Genomic DNA, 22,742 nt, shown 5'->3' with positions numbered 1-22,742 from the left:
TGATATACCTATGAACATATGAATTTCTGTCAAAACCTGATTTGAGTTCTCTTCCAAAGTTGCGTGTATACTGAATCAATGACTTAATAAAATTAAAGAAGTTGAGGCGATTTTACATAGTCCTAATTCTAATCACACCAAAAGTGGGCCCAAACAATCATGCTTACCTCTAAGATGACATGTGATACATGGGACTGTAAGAGTATATTAGTATACAAGTTCCTGGACTCAAAATAGCCAGTAAATAGCCTTACTTGTGGCACAGAAGTACTGTGGGGGTAGACTAGTAGGTCAGTTTACAGCACGTGAACTCAGCAATGTTCAGATTTTCTCCGGCATAGAGATTTTAATTCCAATGTAATTGAAGACCAAGAATGCCACTGAAATCAATTCTTTCATCCCAGACTAATACCAAAATATAAGATTGTATCACATGCTGCACTGACTCTTGCCTTCCTCTAAGATAAGGTCTTTCAATTGTTTCAACTTGTAAAAAAAATGTATAGCAGTGGAATGATGTTCAAGCTTCACATAGCTTTAGTCTGGTATGTTTTCTCCTAAGAATGACAGAAGAGCGCAACTCCTATGCTCTGCCTCAACAGTTGGGGGCAGCAATGTTTTGGAATACTAGTTGCTGGAAACTGCAGAAGATGGTAGTGCTCTCATGCTCAAGTCCTGCTTGTAGGTTTCCCACAAGCATCTAGTTGGCCAGTGTGAGAACAGGATGCTCGGATAGATGTGCCATTGGCCTGATCCAGCAGGCTCTTCTTATGTTTGACAGTAGAAGTGACACCAGCTCATATTTGCCACTTTCCCCCTTGGTGTGCATTGGCAGTTCCCTGCTGACAGTGAGCAAATTATTTATTTCCATTGAAATAGCCTAACATGTCTGGATATGTGAATAAGTCTCTCTCTCTCTCTCTCCCTCTCTCTCTCTCCCTCTCTCTCTTGCATCCAAAGCAATGCATTTCGGACTAAAACCCTTTCAATCTGCTTTCAGGCCTGGACCCAGCACTGAAACAGCCTTGGATGCCTTTATTTGGGAGAGAGTCAAGATGAGTGCTCTACCTTGCTGATTCTTCTTGACCTATTAGTGCCTTTCAGTATCATTAACCATAATATTCTCCGAATTGGCTGGGTGGGATAGGAGTTGGTGGCACTGTACTGTGGTGATTCCACTTCTTTCTGCAGGGCTGCAACTTGACAGCAGCGTTGGGGGCATTCTGCTCCATCTTGGCAGTAGGCTGTGGAGTTCTGCAAGGCTGTGTCTTGGCATCCATGCTATTTAACATCAATATGAAACCACTGGAAGGTGTCATCTGGGGATTTGAAGAGCAGTATTGCTCATGTGCTGATGGCCAGCTTTATCTCCCCATGCCACCTGAATTGGGAAAGGATATGCAGGTGCTAGACCTGCGTGTGAAGGTAGTAATGAGCTGGATGAGGGCCCATAAACTGAGGTCAAATCCTGAGAAGACAGAAACTTTATGGGTAGATAGTTCCTGGGCCCAAGAATCAGGTAGATGGCTCGGTCTCTATAGGGTAGCACCCCACCCCTTCAGGAACAAGTATGTGATCCAAGGATAGTCCTAGACTCCCAGTTTGAGGCTTAGGTAGCTTCAGTGGAAAGGAGCATCTGTGCCTGGCTACAGCTGGCTTGACAGTTACAGCCATTCTTGAACCAGCTTAACCTGGATATAGTTAGTCTAGGCTCTCATAGCCTCCTGAATGGAATATTGCAATGTGTTTTACATTGGGGCTGCTCTGAAGACATGATGGAAACTGCAGCTGGTGATTTAATCTGAGACAGTGAGGTGGGATCATATTACACATATCTAGAAAGGTAGGCACTGGTTGGTGGTGACCTACTGGGCCCAATTCAAGCTGCCAGGACTAGTGTACAGAGCCATGAACATCTTCGTACCCATGTCTATGGCCTGGAAGCCTTGCCAGGAAATAGGGTCTTCCCAGTTATGACACCCAGGGTCTCCAATTCACATCCTATTGACATCAGTCTGTCTTCCACACTATTCTAATTCAGATGAAAACTGAAGATCTATTTAATTCTGTAGATAGACCTTTGGAACATAAAAAAGTGGCTCCACTGATTTAATCTTATCTCTAACTATGTTACTGCTGGCCATGTTAGTTAGGATTGTGATGGACAAGTTGTTTTTTGTGTTTATGTTGTTGCTTGTTGTTAGTCACCCTGGGCTCCTGTGTGAGGAAGGTTGTAATATGAATGAACATTTGTTGATGTTGTTTATTATGTTGCATGTTTGATTCTAATAAAAGGCAACAATCAGCCTCATCAGCTCCATCATAAATTCTATGAATACTGAGTGTTGGCTAAATTTGGTTTTATTTGTGTTCAAGAAGGGAGACAACAGCATGATAATTGTATTTAAAATTTGTCTGCCTTTACTGAGAAAACAGACCATGTGTGATTTGACACATGTTTAATTCAAGCTATTTTAGCAGTGTAACATAATAGAAGAAAGTAATTTGGTACTGAAATAATATGTTTTGTTCTGTCAAGCTACTTTTCTTATTTTCAATGTAAATTTTAAAATCAACAACAGCAAATACTGCAAATGGAAGCCCAAAACAAACTCAACTGATCTAAAATGTCAACATCTAAAGTATTTTTTGTTTTTTCTCATCCAAGCTTTTCCTGCTGTTAGTATTCACTTTCGAACCATTCCGACATTCATTGCCATTCATAAACAGATTGTATGTTGCTTCTTGTTAATGTTTGGTCTGTGGCGTGCTAAGCAAGATACATATTCCATTTCTCATCACATTGCAATTTGTAACCATTGTAGGAGGGGTCATCTATAATTTCCTGCAGTAAGTATGTCATGTGTTTGTTGTTGTTGTTGTTGAACATAGAAACAATCTCTTTAAAAGCAGAACTAACACAAACAGCATCTGTGAGGATGTGGTCACAAGCGATACTCTGGTTCATCAAACCATGCCACTCAAAGAATGCACATACAAGGCTCCTTATGGATGAACATTAGAGGCTGAAGGGGAGGGTTTCACTTGGAATAGCTATACACAACTTTATTCCCATTACTATGGTCCAAACTAGATGTGGCACACAGTCATGTGTATCTTTTCCTCTGACTTCTAAAAACAAAAATAGCCTGGCCAGGTGCTGGTACAAATTTAAGAGAAAGAAAACCGGAGAGTGGGGTGGTTGCTTATCACCCACTGACGGCTGCCATTTTTCCATTAAAAAAAATCACTATTCTCAAGCACAATGCTTAGATCTTACAACAGGTCCTGGGCACTGCTTATTTTTAAATCAAGGACCACCACTTGGTTGATGATAGGCTGATTCAAGCAAAACCATCCACTGTATCTGTGGCTCTTGGATGCTTCCAGGCAGTTGCTATCCTTGGGTGGGATTCAGTGATACATTGGCAAGCCCATGTTGCAGAATTAAAAGCTGGCTGAAGTCAGAACGGCTTGCTGCAATATCATATAACCTCCCCACAAGCAAATTAGGGTGAATGCTCATTAAAGAGGTCTCCTGGAAGCAAATGCTATGTCTTTTTCAAGTCTTAATATTTTCGTTTACCAAGCGAGTTCTCTTTCACAGTTACCTGTTCCATCTCAGGATAGCTGAGGTCAATTATTTCTCCTACTGTTGTTATGACATTCTGTAGGGTTAGTTGCCTCTCCAATTCCTACTTGCCTTTCAAAATCATTATCAGATTGGGGGGGGGGGGATGCTTTTAAGAAGCTAGAATTGGAGAAGGTTGAGAAGGGCTTCCAGCATTTGAGGAGTGGGAATTAGTATATTGCTTTCTGCTTTTCTCTTCCCTATAATGAATGCACAATGGTAGGTCTTGGGACCACCCATGCTGGAATAATGACTCACTCCCAAGTCTTGTACCCTCTGAAACAGACTTTTGAAGCTGTCTCTTCTTTTCTCCCTGATAGAACTCCCTGTAGTAATCTCTTTCTTTCCTCCTGCTCACCTAGCAGTTTCATATTCAACAGGTAACACACAAACAGGTATAGAGGATGACATCATCCCATACAGATCTCCATCATACCTAATTTGGCTGACTATCATGGGTGGTAGTCCACTAATAGCATTAAGTCTTGTAGCTCTATGCAAAACATTATAACTACCTATGAGAGCTGATGAAGCAAAAGTGGTTATGAGACCGAGCTATGAAGCAGGGAACCCCTGGTTCAAATCTCACCTCTGCTGTGAACTCACCGGATAACCTCAAATAATCCACACTCTTTTCAGTCTCAGCCCCCAATCTCAATCTGCAAAACCGAGATTATAATACTTACTTACTTTACAGGGTTGCTTTGTAAAAATTACAATACAATCTGTTTGAAGGACTTTGAATACTCAAAAGTTCTAGTAATTATTACTACAGTGGTACTTCGAGTTACAGACACTTCAGGTTACAAACACTTCAGGTTACAGACTCCGCTAACCCAGAAATAGTACCTCAGGTTAAGAACTTTGCTTCAGGATGAGAACAGAAATTGTGTGGTGGCGGCGTGGCGGCAGCGGGAGGCCCCATTAGCTAAAGTGGTGCTTCAGGTTAAGAACAGTTTCAGGTTAAGAACGGACCTCCAGAACGAATTAAGTTCTTAACCCAAGGTACCACTGTACTAGAAAGAGAGAGAAAATTCATTGGAGTGTTGGCATGGTCACCAAGAAAGGGGGGGGGGACAAAAACAAACCCCCACCCCTATTTTTGTGTGTTCACTTCTGCATATGTTTTAAAGACTGTCGCAAGGCAAATCTAAAAAAAAATACTATAAACATCAACAACTGGGAAACACTTGCCTGCGAGCACTCCAACTGGAGAACAGCCTTTACCAAAGGTGTCATGAGTTTTGAAGACACTCGAACTCAGGATGCAAGGGAGAAACGTGCTAAGAGGAAGGCACGCTTGGCAAATCCACAGCGTGATCAACTCCCGCCCGGAAATCAATGTCCCCGCTGTGGAAGGACGTTGTGTGGATCTAGAATTGGCCACCACAGTCACTTACGGACTCATTGTTAAAACCGTGTTTATGGAAGACAATCTTACTCGGCTACGAGTGATCACCAAAGAGAAGAAGGGAAGAAGAGAGATCATTGGTGGGGCTTTTCTTGTAAATAACACAAGCCCCCTCAAAAAGAAGGGTCCCTGCCCCAAAGAGCTGACAACCTAAATTGCAGATTTCAGCAGTGTGTGAAAGATAAGAAAAGATGTGTAGTTAAAGTGTGGTGCTGATCATGGCAAGGTTGCAGGTTTGATCCCCATATAGGACAACTGCATATTCCAGCATTGATGCAGGTTGGACTAGATGATCCGCAGGGTCTCTTCCAACTCTACAATTCTAAATGGGCAGAGGGGAGTCAAAGGTAGCTGATGCTTGTTTGGAGGAAAGGATTATGTTAAAAGCACAGGAGAGGGTGGTGAAGGTGGAGCGGGGTGAGCTTGAAGACAAAATTTATTTAAATATGTGCAGACAGCATGTGTGAAGATCCTGCCCTCCCTTCTCCCTAAGTTTGTGCTGCAGTCATTCCCTTTTTCTCACTATCCTTTTATCCTCTAGTTAAATCCTTAAAGGCAGTGCTAGAAACTGTCATGAGAACACTCCCAGGGCCCAAGCAAGCACAGTTTAGCATATTCAAGGGAGAATTAGCAAGAAGGCTGAGTGTCACACAGGGTTTTTTTTAATCACAGACAGCTGATATTACAGTGTAAGAACACCCTTGCTTTATATACGATGAGCTTTAAAAAAAAAAGGGCAAATCAAACAGCAGCCATCCACTATTCTCTGCAGCATCGGTGCCATAAATAGGTGCATTCCCATGGTTGGTTGATTTTAAATTTATGATAAAGTATATAAAATTAATGAGATGTGGCTACACTTAACATGCTGGGGGAGCGGAATCTACTCCCCTGCTGTTGTGCTCGTATCATGTACAGTACTTCAGAGTCGGTGCGCTGAAACCAGACACCCCTTTCATTCATGCAGTCAAACCCCAGGCAGTCTTATCTGTGACACAGCTTTAGACAATCCATACCTAACCCTTTTAATATTATTACCAGATTTGCATTGCAACCTCTTAAGCATGTGTTCTCTCTCTCTCTCTCTTGCTCGCTTTTTGCAAAAACTGGTGCCAGAGCTGGGGGCTGTCCTGCCGTACAGTTGTATTCTCTCTGTGTGCTTGCTGAGTGGGAGGGTCACACCGTGTGAGACTAATAAGGACAGAGCTGCGTCCCCTTCTCCCACTCTTTAGAGACTCCAGCAACTCCTCGGCAACTACAGCAGCTTTGTACAGGCATTTGCTGCGCTTCTGGGGAGGGGGAACTTAATCAAAGGTAAGAGCCTCTTGTTTGCGATCAGCTGATTTACACCCAGTATACACTGCAAAGTACCGTGTGCTCTGCTTGGTTGGTTTGCTCTGGTTTTGACAGTGTCACAACTGAGCCCTCTATATAAATGGTATTATAGATTGTGCGTTGGTATATCAATAGCTGTCATTCTGTGCTTGTTACACTGTGCAGTCTGTGTAGCTGTGTGATGGGAAAACAGGTACTTTTTTTTCTTTTTCTTTTTGCACGGATACGCTGGTTTTAAATGAATGCCCTGTTCCATAAGCACATGGAACAGTTTAAAGCACATGCAAGGCTTAACATGTACAAACCAATGCAGTGATAATGAAGCTTGTGGGTATATTTTGTTCAATGTCTATATACCAAAGGAAATAACTGAGGGTGTGGGTGCACTGCTCTGTCTTCTAGGGGCCGTTGCACTAAATTGTGTGTGTATATTGTGAAGGAAAAGAAAGTCATAGTGGGATGCTGAAATTCTAAAGCAGCACAGCTCCCATGAGGAACTATAGCGCTTCTGCCTTTTACTGGATTCTATCTCTCTCTCTTGCTGTCGGGGATATTTTGTTTTGTAATATTGCTAGAGATCCTGCATTTGGGACCAAGAGAGTTTTGTCCCCTCCCAGGTACACACCTGAGTAAGCAGAATGGTAGAGCATAACCCCCTATAAGTGAACCCCTCTTGTCCAAACACACACACACACACACACACACACACACTGAACGAGGATGCTATTTTGATTCCCTATTGAGTCGGATTCTGAGGTGGGATGGTTTCTTTCCATATCTGTGCAATTTCCGATTATTTAAATATTATACTGCTGTCGTACAGAATCCCATAAGCAACCGGGGCATGTTGCAGTCGAAGTTAACAGCTTTTAAGTCCCATTAATTGGAACGGAAGAGATGTTAAGCACATGCTTAAGTGCCCCACTAAAACAGATGCAACACAGAGGTGCTCCATATTTATTTGCTTTTTTAATTAGCTAAGGGGGGGGGAGCATGTTAAAAGTCTTGATTAAGAACCACTTTGTGGGTTCCAAGGTATGGCACTCTCAGTCTCCCCCTTTCTACCACACCGCATAAACTGCTAAAAATGAAATATAAATATTTTCCTGTGCAGGTTCCAGATGTGGTTAAGGGTGGTGCATTTCCTTTGCTGGTGGTGAGGTGCTTGGGTTGGTTCCATTGTGACCATTATGTGATGTGGTGGGAAACGGATAACGGAATGCCCTCGAGCTTTTGCTTATACCACTGTCACTCATAATGAGCAACGCTAAACTCTGGTCGCATTACACACCACACATTTAAAGCACCTATCCCCTCCAAAGACTTCTGGGAATTGTAGTTTAAGTGTCTGGGAACTGTAGATCTGTGAGGAGCAAGTACAGTTCCCATACGGCAGTGGTGTCCAAACTTTTTTCAAAGAGGGCCAGATTTGATGAAGTGAAGGGCTGTGAGGGCCAACCAATGGGCCAACCATAGTTGTTGACCTTTTTTTAGGACTGAAGTCGCTCACCTTTTTATAGGATTTTACCCCAGGAAATAGACTGCCGCAGAGGCCGGATTAAACCGACTGGCAGGCCCCTGAGACGGATTTTGGACATGCCTGCCATAGGGGAAAGTAATATGTTTTAAATATATGAATACACCATGAAATGCATTGCTTTTTAAGAGCAAAGTAACTTTTGAAAGCAATAACAATTCCCCCTACCCTCCCATCTTACAGCCTGCCTCACTTTGTTAATCCTCACTACAGATCTGATCTAGTCCACTGGGGGAACTGTCTTCAGTTCTGAAGTTTTCTCTCAAGGGTGGCTTCTCTTATATTTTAAAATCAGGGTGGCTTTGGGCATGCACTTACATTGAACCATTGTTTTGCTTGCTTCCCGTCATGCTTAAAGCAAACAAACCTGTGAATTGCATATTTCTAAGGGTTCCTAAATCAATCACTCGGTTGCCAGAATAAGCACACACACCTCACACTTTTCTGACATGGCAAGTTCATGGCTGGAAGCGCCCTGAGTTTGGACCACGTGTGCTCACTTTGTGACATTCAAAGGGCTCTGATGAGAGCATTAGAGGATGCCATTTCCCAATGGAAAAGGTGTTAGGTGTTGTTAATCAGGATGTGAAAGGCTTAAAATAGAAATGCCAAAGCCCCATTAGCCTTTGAAAGCAGGGGAGCAGCCACAATAAGCAGCATTGGCTTCACACTCTGATGTGACTTGCATCTAAGGCTGCCATATTTTTTTTACTAGCCTTGCTCCTGTGCTTCAATCAAAATCCTTTGCTCCCAACAAACATTAGCAGGTAAGGACTTTTCTGATATGAGGATAAATAGAGCCGTCTGGAAAGCTGTACAAATAATAAACAGGCTGTGGCAAAAAGGCCATAACTGTACCTGCTGCCCCCTGAAGAGTTGCAGGAAACTACTGCCTGGGCCCAATCAAGCTGCAATAGCAAAATCAGGCAGTAAAAGCCTGTGGGGGTTAAAGAGGACTGTACCACTTCACAGGCAGCAGGGGAGCGTTGCAATCTTTAGCTGCTTCCTCATGTAAAAATTATCTCCAATTAAGTATATACTACACCAGGCTAGTCTATTCCCAGAGTTGCTGGCTGTCTCCTTGCTAAAGTTGTTTCCCCCCCCCCCAGAGGGAGCAGGTTAAACACAGAACAATATTTAAAAATGGGATCCCCCCCTTCCAAATTCCCACAGGTTGAAGTGATACATTCCATTCACTCTTTCTTGCCCTCATTACTACTTGTCTGCTGCATATGTAGACTAGGCCTAGGTGAGCTTTTCTTGCACACGCAGGCAAGGAAGTAGGTCGTACGTGATATCCTCCTCTCCAAAGGTAATTGATATTTTCTTCTCCAGGCAAGGGTTTTCTGAGAGGAGTCGCTCTTTCACATATGTGTGTGTGGGCTAAGCACCTAAAATTGCTTTGGAGTGAGGTTGAGAGGAAGCACAGGTAAAGGTCCATTATATGTGCTTGGTGGTCCCTTCTCAGGCGTGTATGTATGAAAGAAAGGCTCAAGTATCCTCCAGTGTGCTTTAGAAATCTCAGGTAATGGATCTGTTACATGAAGGAAATGCGCAAGCGGTCTCAAGTGGTCCAGCTTTTAAGGTTGGCTAATACCTCCTAGTTTACGATACTCAATGTTTATTTGCCCTTAACTGCCAGGAAACTCTGGGTAGGTGCTCAAGTACGTGAACAAGCCCACCTGCCCGCCATGGCTCGGCCTGTTCTGAAGCGAGTTCCAAGCTTGGGCAGAGAGAGAAGCTGGGCTATAGAGCATTTTTTTCCAATCCAATTTTGGAAGACGGAAGGGCGGTGGGAATGGGCAGTGCATAGACACTGGCTTGAGCGTTGCACTGCACGGGAAAGGAAGGTGAGAAATCAGCAGGAATCTCTATGCCTAATACTTCCCAGCTAAGAATGAATGCAGCCAGCAAGAAAATAGCCATTGAAATCTGTTTCTAGTGGTAGGATTCAGCTCTGGAATTAAGTGGTGAAAGTAAACAGGAATGCAAGTTCATTCCATAATTCATCTACTTTTAACAGCTGTGTGACACGGAACCAGAAATTCAACCGGTGAGGTTCTTCCATCACTCTGGCATGAAGATGCTGTAATGCAAGCTTTACCTACTGATTTTTTCTTAACACAGTTATTGAAAACAAAGGAACCTAGCTTGAAAAAGGTTGACAGCCATGCTAAACAATATCTCACGTGTGAGCAATCATGCAGGTACCTCCCACGCAGATTAGGTGGCAGGAATTATAGGATGCATTTTGAAACTATTGGTTAGGTGTGGCCTCTAGTACACTTTCTTTTAGAAATTAAGCTTCAGAATGGCAGTGGACTAATGCCCTGTGAGTTCTGCATGCACACTTCTTCCTGAAGGTGGGCAGATGATAATTTAAGCAAGCCTGGCCAAAGCAGCTTGCAAGAAATAGCAATTGAAATGCATTAGAAAAAGGAGCGGCACTGCCTTGGGTCAATAAAAACAATCAGTATCTGCAAGTGGGTTTTCCAGACAAGTGATGTGACTGCTTTTGTTGTCCTTATCAAGTACAATAACTTGTGTGAATAAAGATGGAGCAACACAGATGTCCTTCCCAGTTTCTTCTGCTCAGTTATGCAAGGAATGCTTGCAGGCCCCTCGTAATGGATAGTCACATGAAAGTCAGGGTTGCCATTGGGTTTAGCACACCCAGTCAATATCAGCAAGCCCTTGGAGAGCAAAACAAATCCCAAGATCACCAGGAATGAGCCAGGAGTTTGGAACCAGGAGTTTCGAATAAGAAGGTCTCTGCCTGCGCATGTGGAGGGTCTTCATCCCGGCTCAACCATAGATACACTAGCATGTCCAAATGAGGGTAAGTCCCTCAAAGGGGTATAGCAGGGATGGGATAGGGGGAAACTTACCCCTATTCAAAACTCCTTTCAGTTCACTCATGTGACTAGCAACCTAGCGGACATTACACTGGCAAAAAGAACGGTCTAAGTCAAACTCTATTTTAAAAGCTTGTTTTACCGCTGCTAAGCTTGGGCTGCCTCAGCTGGCAATATCTTTGCTTCCCAATAGAGTTTTAAATAAGGGTAGTTTAGGTAAAGGGATCCCTGACCGTTAGGTCCAGTCGTGGACGACTCTAGGGTTGCAGCACTCATCTCGCTTTACTGACCGAGGCAGCCGGCGTACAGCTTCCAGGTCATGTGGCCAGCATGAATAAGCCACTTCTGGTGAACCAGAGCAGCGCACAGAAACACAGTTTACCTTCCTGTTGGAGCAGTACCTATTTATCTACTTGTACTGTGTGCTTTTGAACTGCTAGGTTGACAGGAGCAGGGACCGAGCAACGGGAGCTCACCCCGTTGGGGGATTCAAACCGCCGACCTTCTGATTGGCAAATCCTAGGCTCTGTGGTTTAGACCACAGCGCCACCCGCATCCCTCTTAAGGGTAGTTTACCCCGGTAGCTTGGATTGCTGTGCCTATGTTGTATCCAATAGTCCTACTTGTACTCATTGAAATTAATTGGGATGTCTAACTTAGGGCCACTGATATTAATGGACCTACTATGAGTAAGACTAGCATTGGCTATAACCCTCAATAATGCCTTAAATTCAAGCTTGAAGGAATCATAGTGGGGGCAAGGATAGGTTGAAATGAAACATACAAACAGAAACACCGAGGACCTACAATGTAAGATACTGTGGGAAAGGTGGGACGATTCCAATTTTTAATGTGCATGACACTTATTTTTAAAATATATACACACACAAATACATCATTTATTTAAAATGTTTATACCTGGCTTGTGCAACGAAAACATCTCTATCTATAGATATGATGCAAACTAGTACAGAAAGCTAAGGATGTGTACCCATTACTGTTTGTTTGCTCCAGTGTGTGTGCACCAATGGCGTTTGACATCAAGTACACATGACATTAGTCACAACCCATGTCTATCATGTAGTTCTTTGAAAAGTACTGCTGCTGAACGGATGCATTTTTCCTCAAACGAGCTTCCACATGTTTTGAAAATAGAAACGCATGTTCTGTCTGCAGTTAAGCTGAGGTGAGACAACTCAGATGGCTGTGCATGCACAGATGACAGCTTCATGAATATGGCTTTGGGGGGTTGGGGGGAAACTGAACAGGTAATGTGCATCAGGTAAAGACATCCCTGCTCTCTCTAGTGGATAGGAACGTGCAAATGTGATTTGCAAATGTGACTTGCAGTACACCTAACTGTATTTTAAGCCATTAATGTGTACATAGCCTAAGATCTGCAGATTGCCAGAACTCTGCAGATTGCCAGGTTTTCAGAACTTGATATTCATTGCCTCTTAGGGTCATACTACACATTATGCCTGGAGAATATAATTTATTTCCCTACACTTTTTTTTCTTTTTTCTTTTTTATTGTTGTTTTTTACTGAAATGCAGCAACAAGGCTGCACAGATGAAGGGATTTTAAAAAATTGTTTGTTCCTGTACTGTTTGTTTCCCCTTCTGGGCAATATACAAAGTGAGCTTTTGATCAGGAAAATAGGGTTGGAATGAAAGGTTAAAGACCCAGACACCCTTGTTTCCCTTCCCTGCTGTTCTGTCCAAATTGGCAGACCCCACCTTTCAGGTAAAAAAAGTTGGGAGATTAAAGAGTGCTCACTTTCTATAATGTGTCATTTTGGTCCTTAGAATTCCAATAAAGCCACCTTTTAAAAATGATATTTTTATTTATTTATTTTCTCAAAGAAGCAATATGTCAACCAAACTGAAAGAAAACATAAATCCAAAACCCAACTTCTGAGTCAGCTATAGAGGCTTCCCACAGGATCTTCTAATGACATTCCATCAAATCATACAAATACAGACAGATTTATTTCCTGCATGTAACCAGAAAAGAAAAACCAAGAAATGGAATAAGGCATAAGCTGTTTGCAGAATCTTAAACTGGTTTTTGTATTTTATGCATCTATGATTCCAATGTAATATTTTTGGCTAAAACGTACATTCAGTTGAAAAATGCACTTAAATAGTGTGCAAGAGTCTGAAAGTTGTGTTGAGTGTCATGCATGAAAAATGCTTTCCAACTCCTTGAGAAAGGCAATAGAATTTAGGCATATGCTCCTAGAATCCATTTATCCAAATGAGATTCAAGCACGATTTTGCTATCTCTCAACTACCTTCTTTTTTGTTTTTTAGTGAGTCTGACTTCCAAAATAAAGAATCAACCACAGCCTCTTGTTGCTGTTGGCCTTATAAAGGCAACATTAACGTGAACACAACATATAGATGGTACCAATGGATCTGAAGTAGGAGCAGCCTATATTACCCCACTGAGGGCCAAATGGGAAGATACTGCTGCATGCCACCCAATCTCTGAGCAGTGCAAGATTCCACAAGGCCATATCTATTGGCCTTCAGCTTTCATCATTGCCCACTGCAAACTGGAAGTCCCCTCTGGCATTGTCTTCTGCTAAGCAGCCAGAGCGCAGCGCCGGGCTAACAGTCTTAGACTTGCTGATGGCTTCTCTCTGTGTCTTTTATTAGGTCAGTGACTCGGCCATTGATAACCTATGGATGGTTCCACTTGGTAGCTTCTCTGCCATGCAGTTTACGGGACAAGGATAGCTGAGTGCAGCAATTTAAAGTCTAACCCTCTTTAACCCTCTTAAGCAGTGATAAATTCTAACATTTACTAGATCGAGGAATTTAGGGGGATCTGTGCCCTCCCCACGTACTCCTAACAATACATTAACTCAGTGGCTTTCAACCAGTGTGCCGTGGTTGAAGGATGGTCAGGGGTGCCATGGGCAACACTGGCCTCTGTCCCTCTTTGCTTCCCTCCCCGCTCTGATGTCCTCTTGTTTATTGTAGCAGCCCTGGCTATAAGCTCCACAGGCGAATGGTGCCTCTGGGAGGCACCTCTCTTTGGGGTGGGGGGACAGCTCAGAGATCAAGGACGGCAGCGGCAGCTGTCCGGAGGACTCCCAAGGAAAGGGGAGAGGAGTTTGAGGGAACACTCCACAAGGGAAGGTGTTTGAAAAAGGGCGAGACGCTGCCAGCTCTGTAGGCAAGAGGTGACATAACTGGGCTGCTGAGCTCCACAGGGCGTGCCGCAGAAAGAACGTAGTTGGTTATGGGAGCCGTAGACTCAAAAAGGGTGAAAACCTCTGCATTAACTCTTTCACTATTACATGCAGTTTAAAGAAAAAGACAGATTGCCAGTGTAGGGGCCCTGATCTAGATTGGGATTCTAGCACAAGGGCAATGGGGTTTTGACCCTCCTACCCCACTGTGATCCTGACCTAGATTGGGGGACCCTTGTCAGCAATTCCCATAGGTTGAAGTTGAAAGTTGAAGTCCGTCCCTCCCCCATGCAAATTGTTGGTGTACCACCATCACCCTGGATCGGAATAGGTATCATAGTGGGGAGGCAAAGGGTTAGGTCTGTGTATATTCTTCCTCCATTCTATTGTCTTTATCTGGACAGGGTCTTCCATGCTTCACATTCATGTGGAAAAAAATACTACACTTTTTGCATAGTTTGACCCGGACTCTTTTTCATATACAGTAAATAAATAATCATCCTTATTTGGATTTTTTTTTTTTTTTTTTTTGCATTTTACTATATTCTGTTAAAGTCTGAATTCTCTTTTCACTATAAGTGATTTAGAAGAAATGATTGATTGTGTATAGATGACAAAAATATTTTGTTGTATACATTCAATTCTTCTTTTATGCAGTCCAAAATGGAACTGTCCTTTCCCCCTCATTTACATATTTTCTGAGACATGAAAGCTGCTGAAAAAGAAAAAGGAAAAAGGAAAAGAAATCTAGAAATAGGAATGATACATCAGTATGAGATTGTGACTGCTCCACTCATCCTGCTCATAGTGAGTGCATGTAGTTTCACTTTAAGTATCATAGGCTAAAAATAATCAAAAATAAAAATGCTAATCAGCTATTACTAACACATGATAATTGGGTGGTCTTTTGACCAATATATTCGACCTTAGCATAGCTGAAAACCTATTACTCAACAATCTAAAAAAGTAGCTGAGAAGTGCTCTTCATTGTCTTCTTATAAGTCTAAAATTAGCCTGCAAACACCCTTTGTGTGTGCGTGCGCGTGCTTTTTTCACACTAATAAATGATACACATTGTACTTGACTGATGACTCCTCTCTCTCTTCACAACTGCTTGTGATTTTTGCAGAAGTGAGAGGAAGTATAGTTCAGGGATGGAAAATTGAAAACGAAGTTCACCTTAGTTGTGTTACCATCAATCACAGGCTATTTCAGTAAGCAAAGTTACAGAGAGCCTGCATAAATAACATGCAGTCAATACATATCAAATTTTAAAACATTTCTAGCAGTCATTGGTCAGCACAACATAAAATTATTTTCTGCTCCCAAATGGCAAAAATAAAATGCCTGTGAAACAGAAATTATTCAAAGGCCACAATAGAAAGAGGTACAACCTATGGCTCTAGGGCTGGCCCCAGACATCTGGCTGCCTGAGGCAGAGAAGCAAAAGTCACTCCTTCCCAACCTTGGTACCCAAGACCAGTCAAGTTATTTTTGCAACTGTGGCAGAAAGTGCTACAGCTACCCCATCTCTGCCTCTGCAGATAGCAAGTTGTTAGTTACTTAATTTATTATTATTCTATCTTTTTATGACCCCAAAATCAGCTGCTTGAGGTGACTGCTTCACCCTGCCTAATGAGAGGACCAGAACTGGGTCCTCAGAGCAGCAGTTATACTCAACATGGGCTTCTCAACAACTAGAAATTGTCTATATTTCCCTGGCAGAATAATGAACTAAGGATTTATTATACAGTCATGGATGTGTGTTAAAAATTGCTATTGGTCATCAGGGATGCTCATGGAAAGTACACAAACAGCTGGTTTCCATTTTTAGCTGGTAGCAGGGAATTATCCAACCAATTATGTTACAACACATCTCAGTTTGGAAGTAAGACCCACTGAATTTAGTCAATGAGATTTACCCCCAAGTGAATACGTATGTATAGTACTACATTAATGGCTCAACAGTCTATACGCCTCTTTTCCCCTTATAACTCATGTGTATGTTGCTACATTTGTTTTTGTGTGTGTGCGTGTGTACCAGTATAAAAAGGGAATATTTAGATGATTCATAATTATGTAGGTTTTATATTAACTGGCAGCAATGTAGTTAAAGGGTTTGATAAGTATACAGAGGAAGGTTGCTTCGTTGATGTGATTTTAGTTTAGACTTCACAAAAAATATGATTAATTTTAAATATAGGGGGAAGTTTCTCAAGTACTTGTCCCTTAACCCATGAAACAAAAGGGTGAAATCATGTGCAAATTCCTGAGACCCACGGAGGAAGACAGAGCAGCATTTCATCACCCCTCCATCCTGTCTAGATATAGCTCCAGCTGAGAACTTCTGCTATGTACATGAAACTAAATTATCCTATTCTTTTACGTAACTAATTATATTTCTTGTAGGCTGCCTTGTGAGGGTTTTGCCTCGAAAGGCAGCATATAATTACTAATAATAAAATAAACAAACTGAACCTGAGTCCATTGATTTCAATGAACTCAGGCATGCCTAACCATTTTCAGTGGAAGAAGTAGAGGGGCTTTAAATGAAATGTGTAAGTCCCAACTTCCCCCACATTTTAGCCAAATCATGCTCCACATAACCTTAAAACAGTACCTGTCACAGCAGGTAAGCAAGGTCAAGTCTTCTTTGGCCCCTTGTAATTTGAGCACTGGTGTCTAAATCTGGATATGTCTAGGCTGGACATCCACAAGGCAACCTGCTTGACCACAGTGGAATCATAAGAGTGTTTTTAATCATGAATGTTTTCATTTCAGATTTCTGGTCATTTGTTCACATGTGTTCAAGAGGAGATGAAGGCAATTGGATCTTGCATAATTTGGCTTGGGTTGGCCATCCTTCTTCCAGTCTCTCATTCTATAGCAGTCACTGATAAAACAGGTATTTATTTATTCCTCTTCCTTTCTAATTAGGCACAGAAACTTTGTCAGGGTGATATTGTTGCTTTTGAGGGAATAGTCCAGTCGTTTGGAAAGTATAGAGGCACAGAAGGCTTTTTGAGATGTTCAACAGGGCAGGTACAGCTATGTAGAAAGTTGTACTCTCTGCATAATACAACCACCACATGGAAAGTGCATGTACAACGAAATGCATGGAGGGTTAATGGAGCTTTGGAAGCTAATCTGGAAAGTATTTAATTAAACTTCTCTATTAAAAGATGTTTCCACCCCAAGGTATCTAACAGCAATATTTCCATTTCCTGTCCACTCACAGGAGTCTACATTTGGAATGAGCTTGCAATCGTTTACAGTTATGTTGTGCTGCTACTGATACTTCCTCATTTTCTTAAGTTACATATTGAAAAAGAACCCAGCCCTGGGCTTTGAAACAGAGCACAGTCATGAGTGCAGTTTGGTTTGCTTGGTTCTATATGTCCTGCACCATGATCCTGACGATACTTAGATGGGAATGTCATATTGCTTTTAATGAAATTTTCTTCCATGCAATTGTGCATGAGATTGGCAATTTAAATCAGTGAATGTAAGGACATGAATGGGCCTGTTCTTCAAAGAAGCAAATGTGCTTAGGAACCTCACTAGCCTTTCTCTGGATCAGTGCTTGTCTGATAATTTGTATGTGCTATGACCAAAAAAAAAAAAAAAAAAAAAAAAAGGTTCCTAGGAAAAGTTATATAAGGTGAAGAAGAAACACTTTTCACCAGTACTTTGTAACTTCTGCTGCGTTGCTATTTTTTCCTTCCATCTGTTTGATTTTTTTCCTTGCAAAAAACACATATAAACCTGCTGCCCTTCCACTTATACATCTCTCTGCCGCTGCTCACCTTGGCCCTCACAAAACTTTTGGACCATCTGCCTCTTAAAATCATCAAGATAGTTGTCATCTTCTGAGGATTAAATCAGTTTTTGTAATTGCAGAAACAGCTGGTTTAGTTGTATTTCATCAAACGTTGACCTGGCAGTTTCTGAAGACTGGCCATAGACTGCATTTGTATTTTGATAGTTCACTGGTGCTCAGTCTGCAACACCAGGTGGGATGATTCAGAATGACCCCAGAGAGGGCACATCCACACTTGCCCCATGATTTCAAGTTACAGGTCCGATAGGGCTTTTTTTTTTTTTTTTGGTTCTGCTGCTTTCTCCAGGAAAACCTGCTGTTTACTGCTGAATGAGAACAAGCATCAATTGGCTTTTCTGCAGATTGACGCATGACTTTAAATCACGGGATGAACAAAAGTGTAGCTGGGTCCTAGGACATCTACATCAAATGTTGTAGGAGAGAATCTTACTGATTTACACGTGGACAAAATAACAACACTTTTTGAATAGATAAATGAAATGGGATTGATTTTCAGACTGCAACATTGTTCATATAACCCATACCAAAAACGTGGAAGGGATGAGCTATCCCATCTAAATGCTAAAATTTAATATAAAATATATTTAAGAATTATTTTTCTTAGCCCAGCAGGAGTCCAATGTTAAGCGGAACCTCCAAGCATCTTGAAATACCAGTAATAAGTGCTAACTGATTACAAATGTGCTGAAGGGTAGCAAGAACTGTGGATAAGCAAACCTTGCATTACAGTCTCTTTCCTAAACTCTTAAGGCAGCAAAACCTCCTCAAGACTCGCTGATCTCAGCTCCTGAGAGAAATGGAAAGCAAACTACCCAGTGAACCTACCATATCCTTCCCTTGCCCTTTTCAGGTGTGAAGTTACAAAGTTCTGGATGCAATATATCCTTAATTGGATGGTTGAATGCACAGACTATTTGTTTTTCAGGGTCTCAGGTGATCAGCACTATCAGAAATGAAGAATGACAAAATTCACCAGGAAAGTTAGCAGTCCACCACTGATGCTGAATAGTGACCCTTCACTATAAACAAAAATATCTAAAAACAATATTGACACCCTGCACCTTCCCCATTTCTGCTGTTCACCGTAACATAGGCCTTAAAGTATCTACAAGTTTTTGAGCCAAAATGCAGAGGATGGAGGTTTGAGAGGCAAAATGTTTCTGGTTCAGCATAAAATAATGAAAAGAGTCAAAGTTATTTATGCCAAGAGAAACTGCTGAAGTAGGCATAGCAAAGGAGAGCTAAATCTCTAAGCACCTCATTCTACTAAAGTTCTCTTTTTGCACCACTATTCAGTGAAAAGTGAACTCTATACACCTTTGGATTTCCTTTTGAGTCTGTTTCCATAGGATCCCCTTATGTCTCTGTCCCATCCCTGATGCCTCCTCATTCCTTAGAATCTTAGATGATCCTATATTGCTGAGTTTGTTTCTCCTTGGGTCCATGGCTGTTTTGGATTGAGACTCTTACACATCGCACACAATGGTCTAATTGCATTGAAATGATTCTCAGAACACTTGGAGCTTCACAGAAAGCTCCCAATTAACCTTGATTTTTAAAGTGGCATATACTGAAATATGAAGGCAATTACTCACGCTAAAGAAAAGAGAGAGATTACATGTGTGGGCTGTTATGAAGGAAGAAGTAAGGTTTGCTTTCTGCTTAGTATCCTGAATGAGCCTGGGGAATGACTTCATTTAATTAGCTAATATTGTATTAATTAAGGAAATGGCAAGGCTGGGGATGGGGTTGGGGGAGAAGAAGAGATGTTGCAGAGTGGCAGATTATGCTGGTTACGCTTGCAGCAGCCTGCCTAGGCATATGCCGATAGCTTTTTGGTTCATAGCAATGTTCCCCTTCAGTTTTCGCTGGTGCAGAACTGCTGGTGCAGAGCCATTTACTGGAGGGAAGTGATTACTTCTAAAAATAAAATCTAACAAATCTAAAAGAGGATTGTGTTATGATACTGAAGCTCACGGAGCTGTCAACAGCCATGTGTTAGACTAAAATTGAGTTATTTCTTGTAATTGTTTTATCCGTTGACTTTTCAGGGATTATACATTTTAATTGTACACAAGTCAGTTTTTTTAAAAAATCCTTAGTGATTATTGCTGTGTGTTCCAAATTCCTATTATGGGCATCATTCTACTACGATCCTAATCTTCCTACAGATGGGCTCTATCTACACTTCCGAGGGGTTTTTCTTTTGGCCTGCAGCATCAATCCACAGAAAACCTGATTGATGTATGTTCTGATTCAGTGATAAAACAGTGGATTTTCCTGGGGAAAGTGGCAGGACAAATGAAAGACTTCTCAGACCTTTGCCTAGAAATCATAGGGCAAATGGAAGTGTGGGCAAGCCCTTAGTCTTGACGGACTAAGGCTGCAATCCTGTGCACATTTATGTCCAAATACATCCCATTGAACTAAGTGAGTTGTATTACCGAGTAAGCATAAATAAGATCAGGTTGCACTTCCCATTGAAATCAATGGAAGATAGTAGGTGCAACTTACTTAAATCCGTTGATTTCAGTGGTATGTGCTGATGTCCTTTGCATCCTTACCTGGAAGTAAATACCATTGAACACAGTGGGGCTTACTTTGGAGCAAACTTCCATGGGCATGTTCTGTTAGTCATGATGACTACGCTTAGCTGGTTCGTTGCTGTGAATGGTAGGGACTAATTCAGGGTCACATCCACACCATACCTTTGAAGCACCCTTATACCACTTTCTTGGAGCTGTAGTTTGTTAAGCATGCTGGGAATGGTAATGAAGGGTTTCCTAATACCTCTCAGCACTCTTAACAAACTACAGCTCTCATAATTCTTTAGGGGAGGCCATGACTGTGTTGCAGTTCTAACTATAGAGATTCTGAAGGTCTCAGTAACTTCTCTATGGAATGTAACACTTAGAGTGAAAATTCTTCTCTCTTTTATTTAAAAATATTGTGTAATTACAGTATTGTATGGCATTCAGTTGCATGTGAAATCTCACAGCTCCCACAACCGTACTGAGGTAATTTCCTTCTAATATTCCGATTTTTATTCCTAAAGCAGCACAATGAATAATTCCTCTAGTTACTTCAGTGGGACTATTCATGTACGTTTGGGCATTTACATTCAGAATTACTCAGTAGTGTACTCAGACACTCAGACACTGACTGTACACAAGTTGAACTCCTCACATTGTGTGTCATGTAAAAGTTAATGTTCCCAGGACTTTCAGTTCTTACAGCTCACACTCTATTTATGGCCTAGTGCAGACGACTCAGGACAGCCTTGCATAGATGTAAAGTGCAGCCTATGATCCGGCAGTTCTAAATATTTTGCTTGGAAGGCTAAACTTAATTGAATGCCAGCATTTAATATGTGCTTTCTCCCGCCCACGCTGGTTGGCACAATGGTGCACTGCAATGGTCTGTGGCAGCAGGTAGAGGCACACAGTGTGACTGTTCTTGTGTTAAAGTTAGGATGCATAGCAGAGACAATGCAGCCATATTGCTCTTTCCAACGAAGGTCTTAAGATAGCTGTTCTCCCCCCTCCTCTCCTGGTCTTAAAAGGCAAGAAGAATGAGCCCTCCAGCTGCAAATGGGGCATATCTTCTCTCTCTTTTGGCACTTACAGATTCCAGGATATAGATTGTGCATTCAGCTATTTTCTCTATGGAGAAGAGACACACAGTTTAGTGATCCCTGCATTATATATTTGTGTGGTGAGTGTAGAACTGGAGCAAATGAAGTGAGGGAGGGAGTGATACATGAATGACAGTCTTCTCTAGGACCCAGTATTTTTTTCCTCATGACCTCTTGACAGTTGTAGCTCAAAGTTATGTATATTTAAAACACAACTAAAAAAGGAGCACTTACTAGCTTTTAAGAACTCCTTGCATTCTACCATGTTACTTTAAAAAATGTTGGCTGCAGTCATGTATGGAATGCAGAGTAAAAAAATAAGTTGAAAAAGGCAGTGAAGATTCAATAACAAAAAATACCAAAAAAAAACCATTCTTCCTCTGAAAATTGCTCAGTGAAGTGTGTATAATTTAATGTTAACGTGCCAGGGTCTTGCAATAGACCAAAGCTCTATTGCTTAAGTGTTGTGGATCATACAGTGTGTGGTCCACACTTTTGTTGCTATGTGGTTCTATTCTAAGCCCAGTTCATCAGAGACTTTCAAATAAAGGTCAGGTTCTGCAACTGAATTGAAAGGCCATATTCTGTAGCCTCAAGCTTATTGTAACTCCTCCATTTATTTCATTGTTGTTGTTGTTTAATATTCACTGAGGTATAATAATTATTAGGGCTATAAAAACAACCATGTGGCTAGAGGCACAACCACGTGGATGACTGCCTCCCTCACATGGTTACTGGTGGGATGCACTAAGCAGCTATGTTGTAGCCCTGGCCTCCTGATCTAGTCCTCTCCATGGTACTGGGAGAATAGCTTTGATGAGGTTAGATGAAGGGCTTTAGGAGGGAGAGAAATAGTGGAGACAGAACAGAACCTGGCATGCTCAAAAGTCGGAGTGAGGCTATCACGCCTTCTAGGGAGTAGAATAGGAGACAAGCAAGATGCGGGGAGAGGCTTAGACAAAAGAGTATTTCACAGTAGATGGGCTGATACTTGGGCACAGCAAGTGACAGTAGCATCATCTTTCTTTCATTTAGAGTTCATTTTTTTAAATGATGAGCTCAAGGATGAAAGCATATTTATATGAACACAGTGTCAGGCTTTAGAGAACATTTACAGAGTGTATGGAGGGAATCTTAATAAGTGGAAGCAGAGAGGTTCTTGCACAATGAACAGAGCAGAGGATGGCCATGGAAACATGGGAGCATGTTGAAAAGATTCAGTTCAACTTAAACAATGTCATGATTTCTTCTCATTATGTACCTTCTCTGTGGAATTTTGACACACTCGCATGCAAA

General features: G+C 41.7%; 1 protein-coding gene across 6 annotated transcripts in view; it reads left to right on the top strand.

Annotated features, from left to right (window-relative positions):
• Positions 1-6,166: 6,166 nt before the first annotated feature.
• The window catches only part of COL19A1 (collagen type XIX alpha 1 chain), a 193,897-nt gene continuing 177,321 nt past the window's right edge, over positions 6,167-22,742 (top strand). For 3 of the 6 annotated variants that reach the window (XM_079970397.1, XM_079970396.1, XM_079970401.1), the window contains exons 1-2: positions 14,701-14,778; positions 16,753-16,876. In XM_079970397.1, coding sequence (XP_079826523.1) covers positions 14,731-14,778; positions 16,753-16,876 — 172 coding nt within the window. In that variant the 5' untranslated portion in view covers positions 14,701-14,730. Of the gene's footprint in view, positions 6,357-9,095; positions 9,227-14,700; positions 14,779-15,816; positions 15,900-16,752; positions 16,877-22,742 lie in introns of those variants that run through there. The other 3 variants (XM_079970398.1, XM_079970399.1, XM_079970400.1) reach the window with 3 other exon arrangements.

Source organism: Podarcis cretensis (assembly GCF_951804945.1).
Source record: "Podarcis cretensis genome assembly, chromosome: 3".
NCBI classification, from domain to species: domain Eukaryota; kingdom Metazoa; phylum Chordata; class Lepidosauria; order Squamata; family Lacertidae; genus Podarcis; species Podarcis cretensis.
The sequence above is the reverse complement of the archived record's forward strand: the minus strand, read 5'-3'. Positions and strand labels throughout refer to the sequence as shown.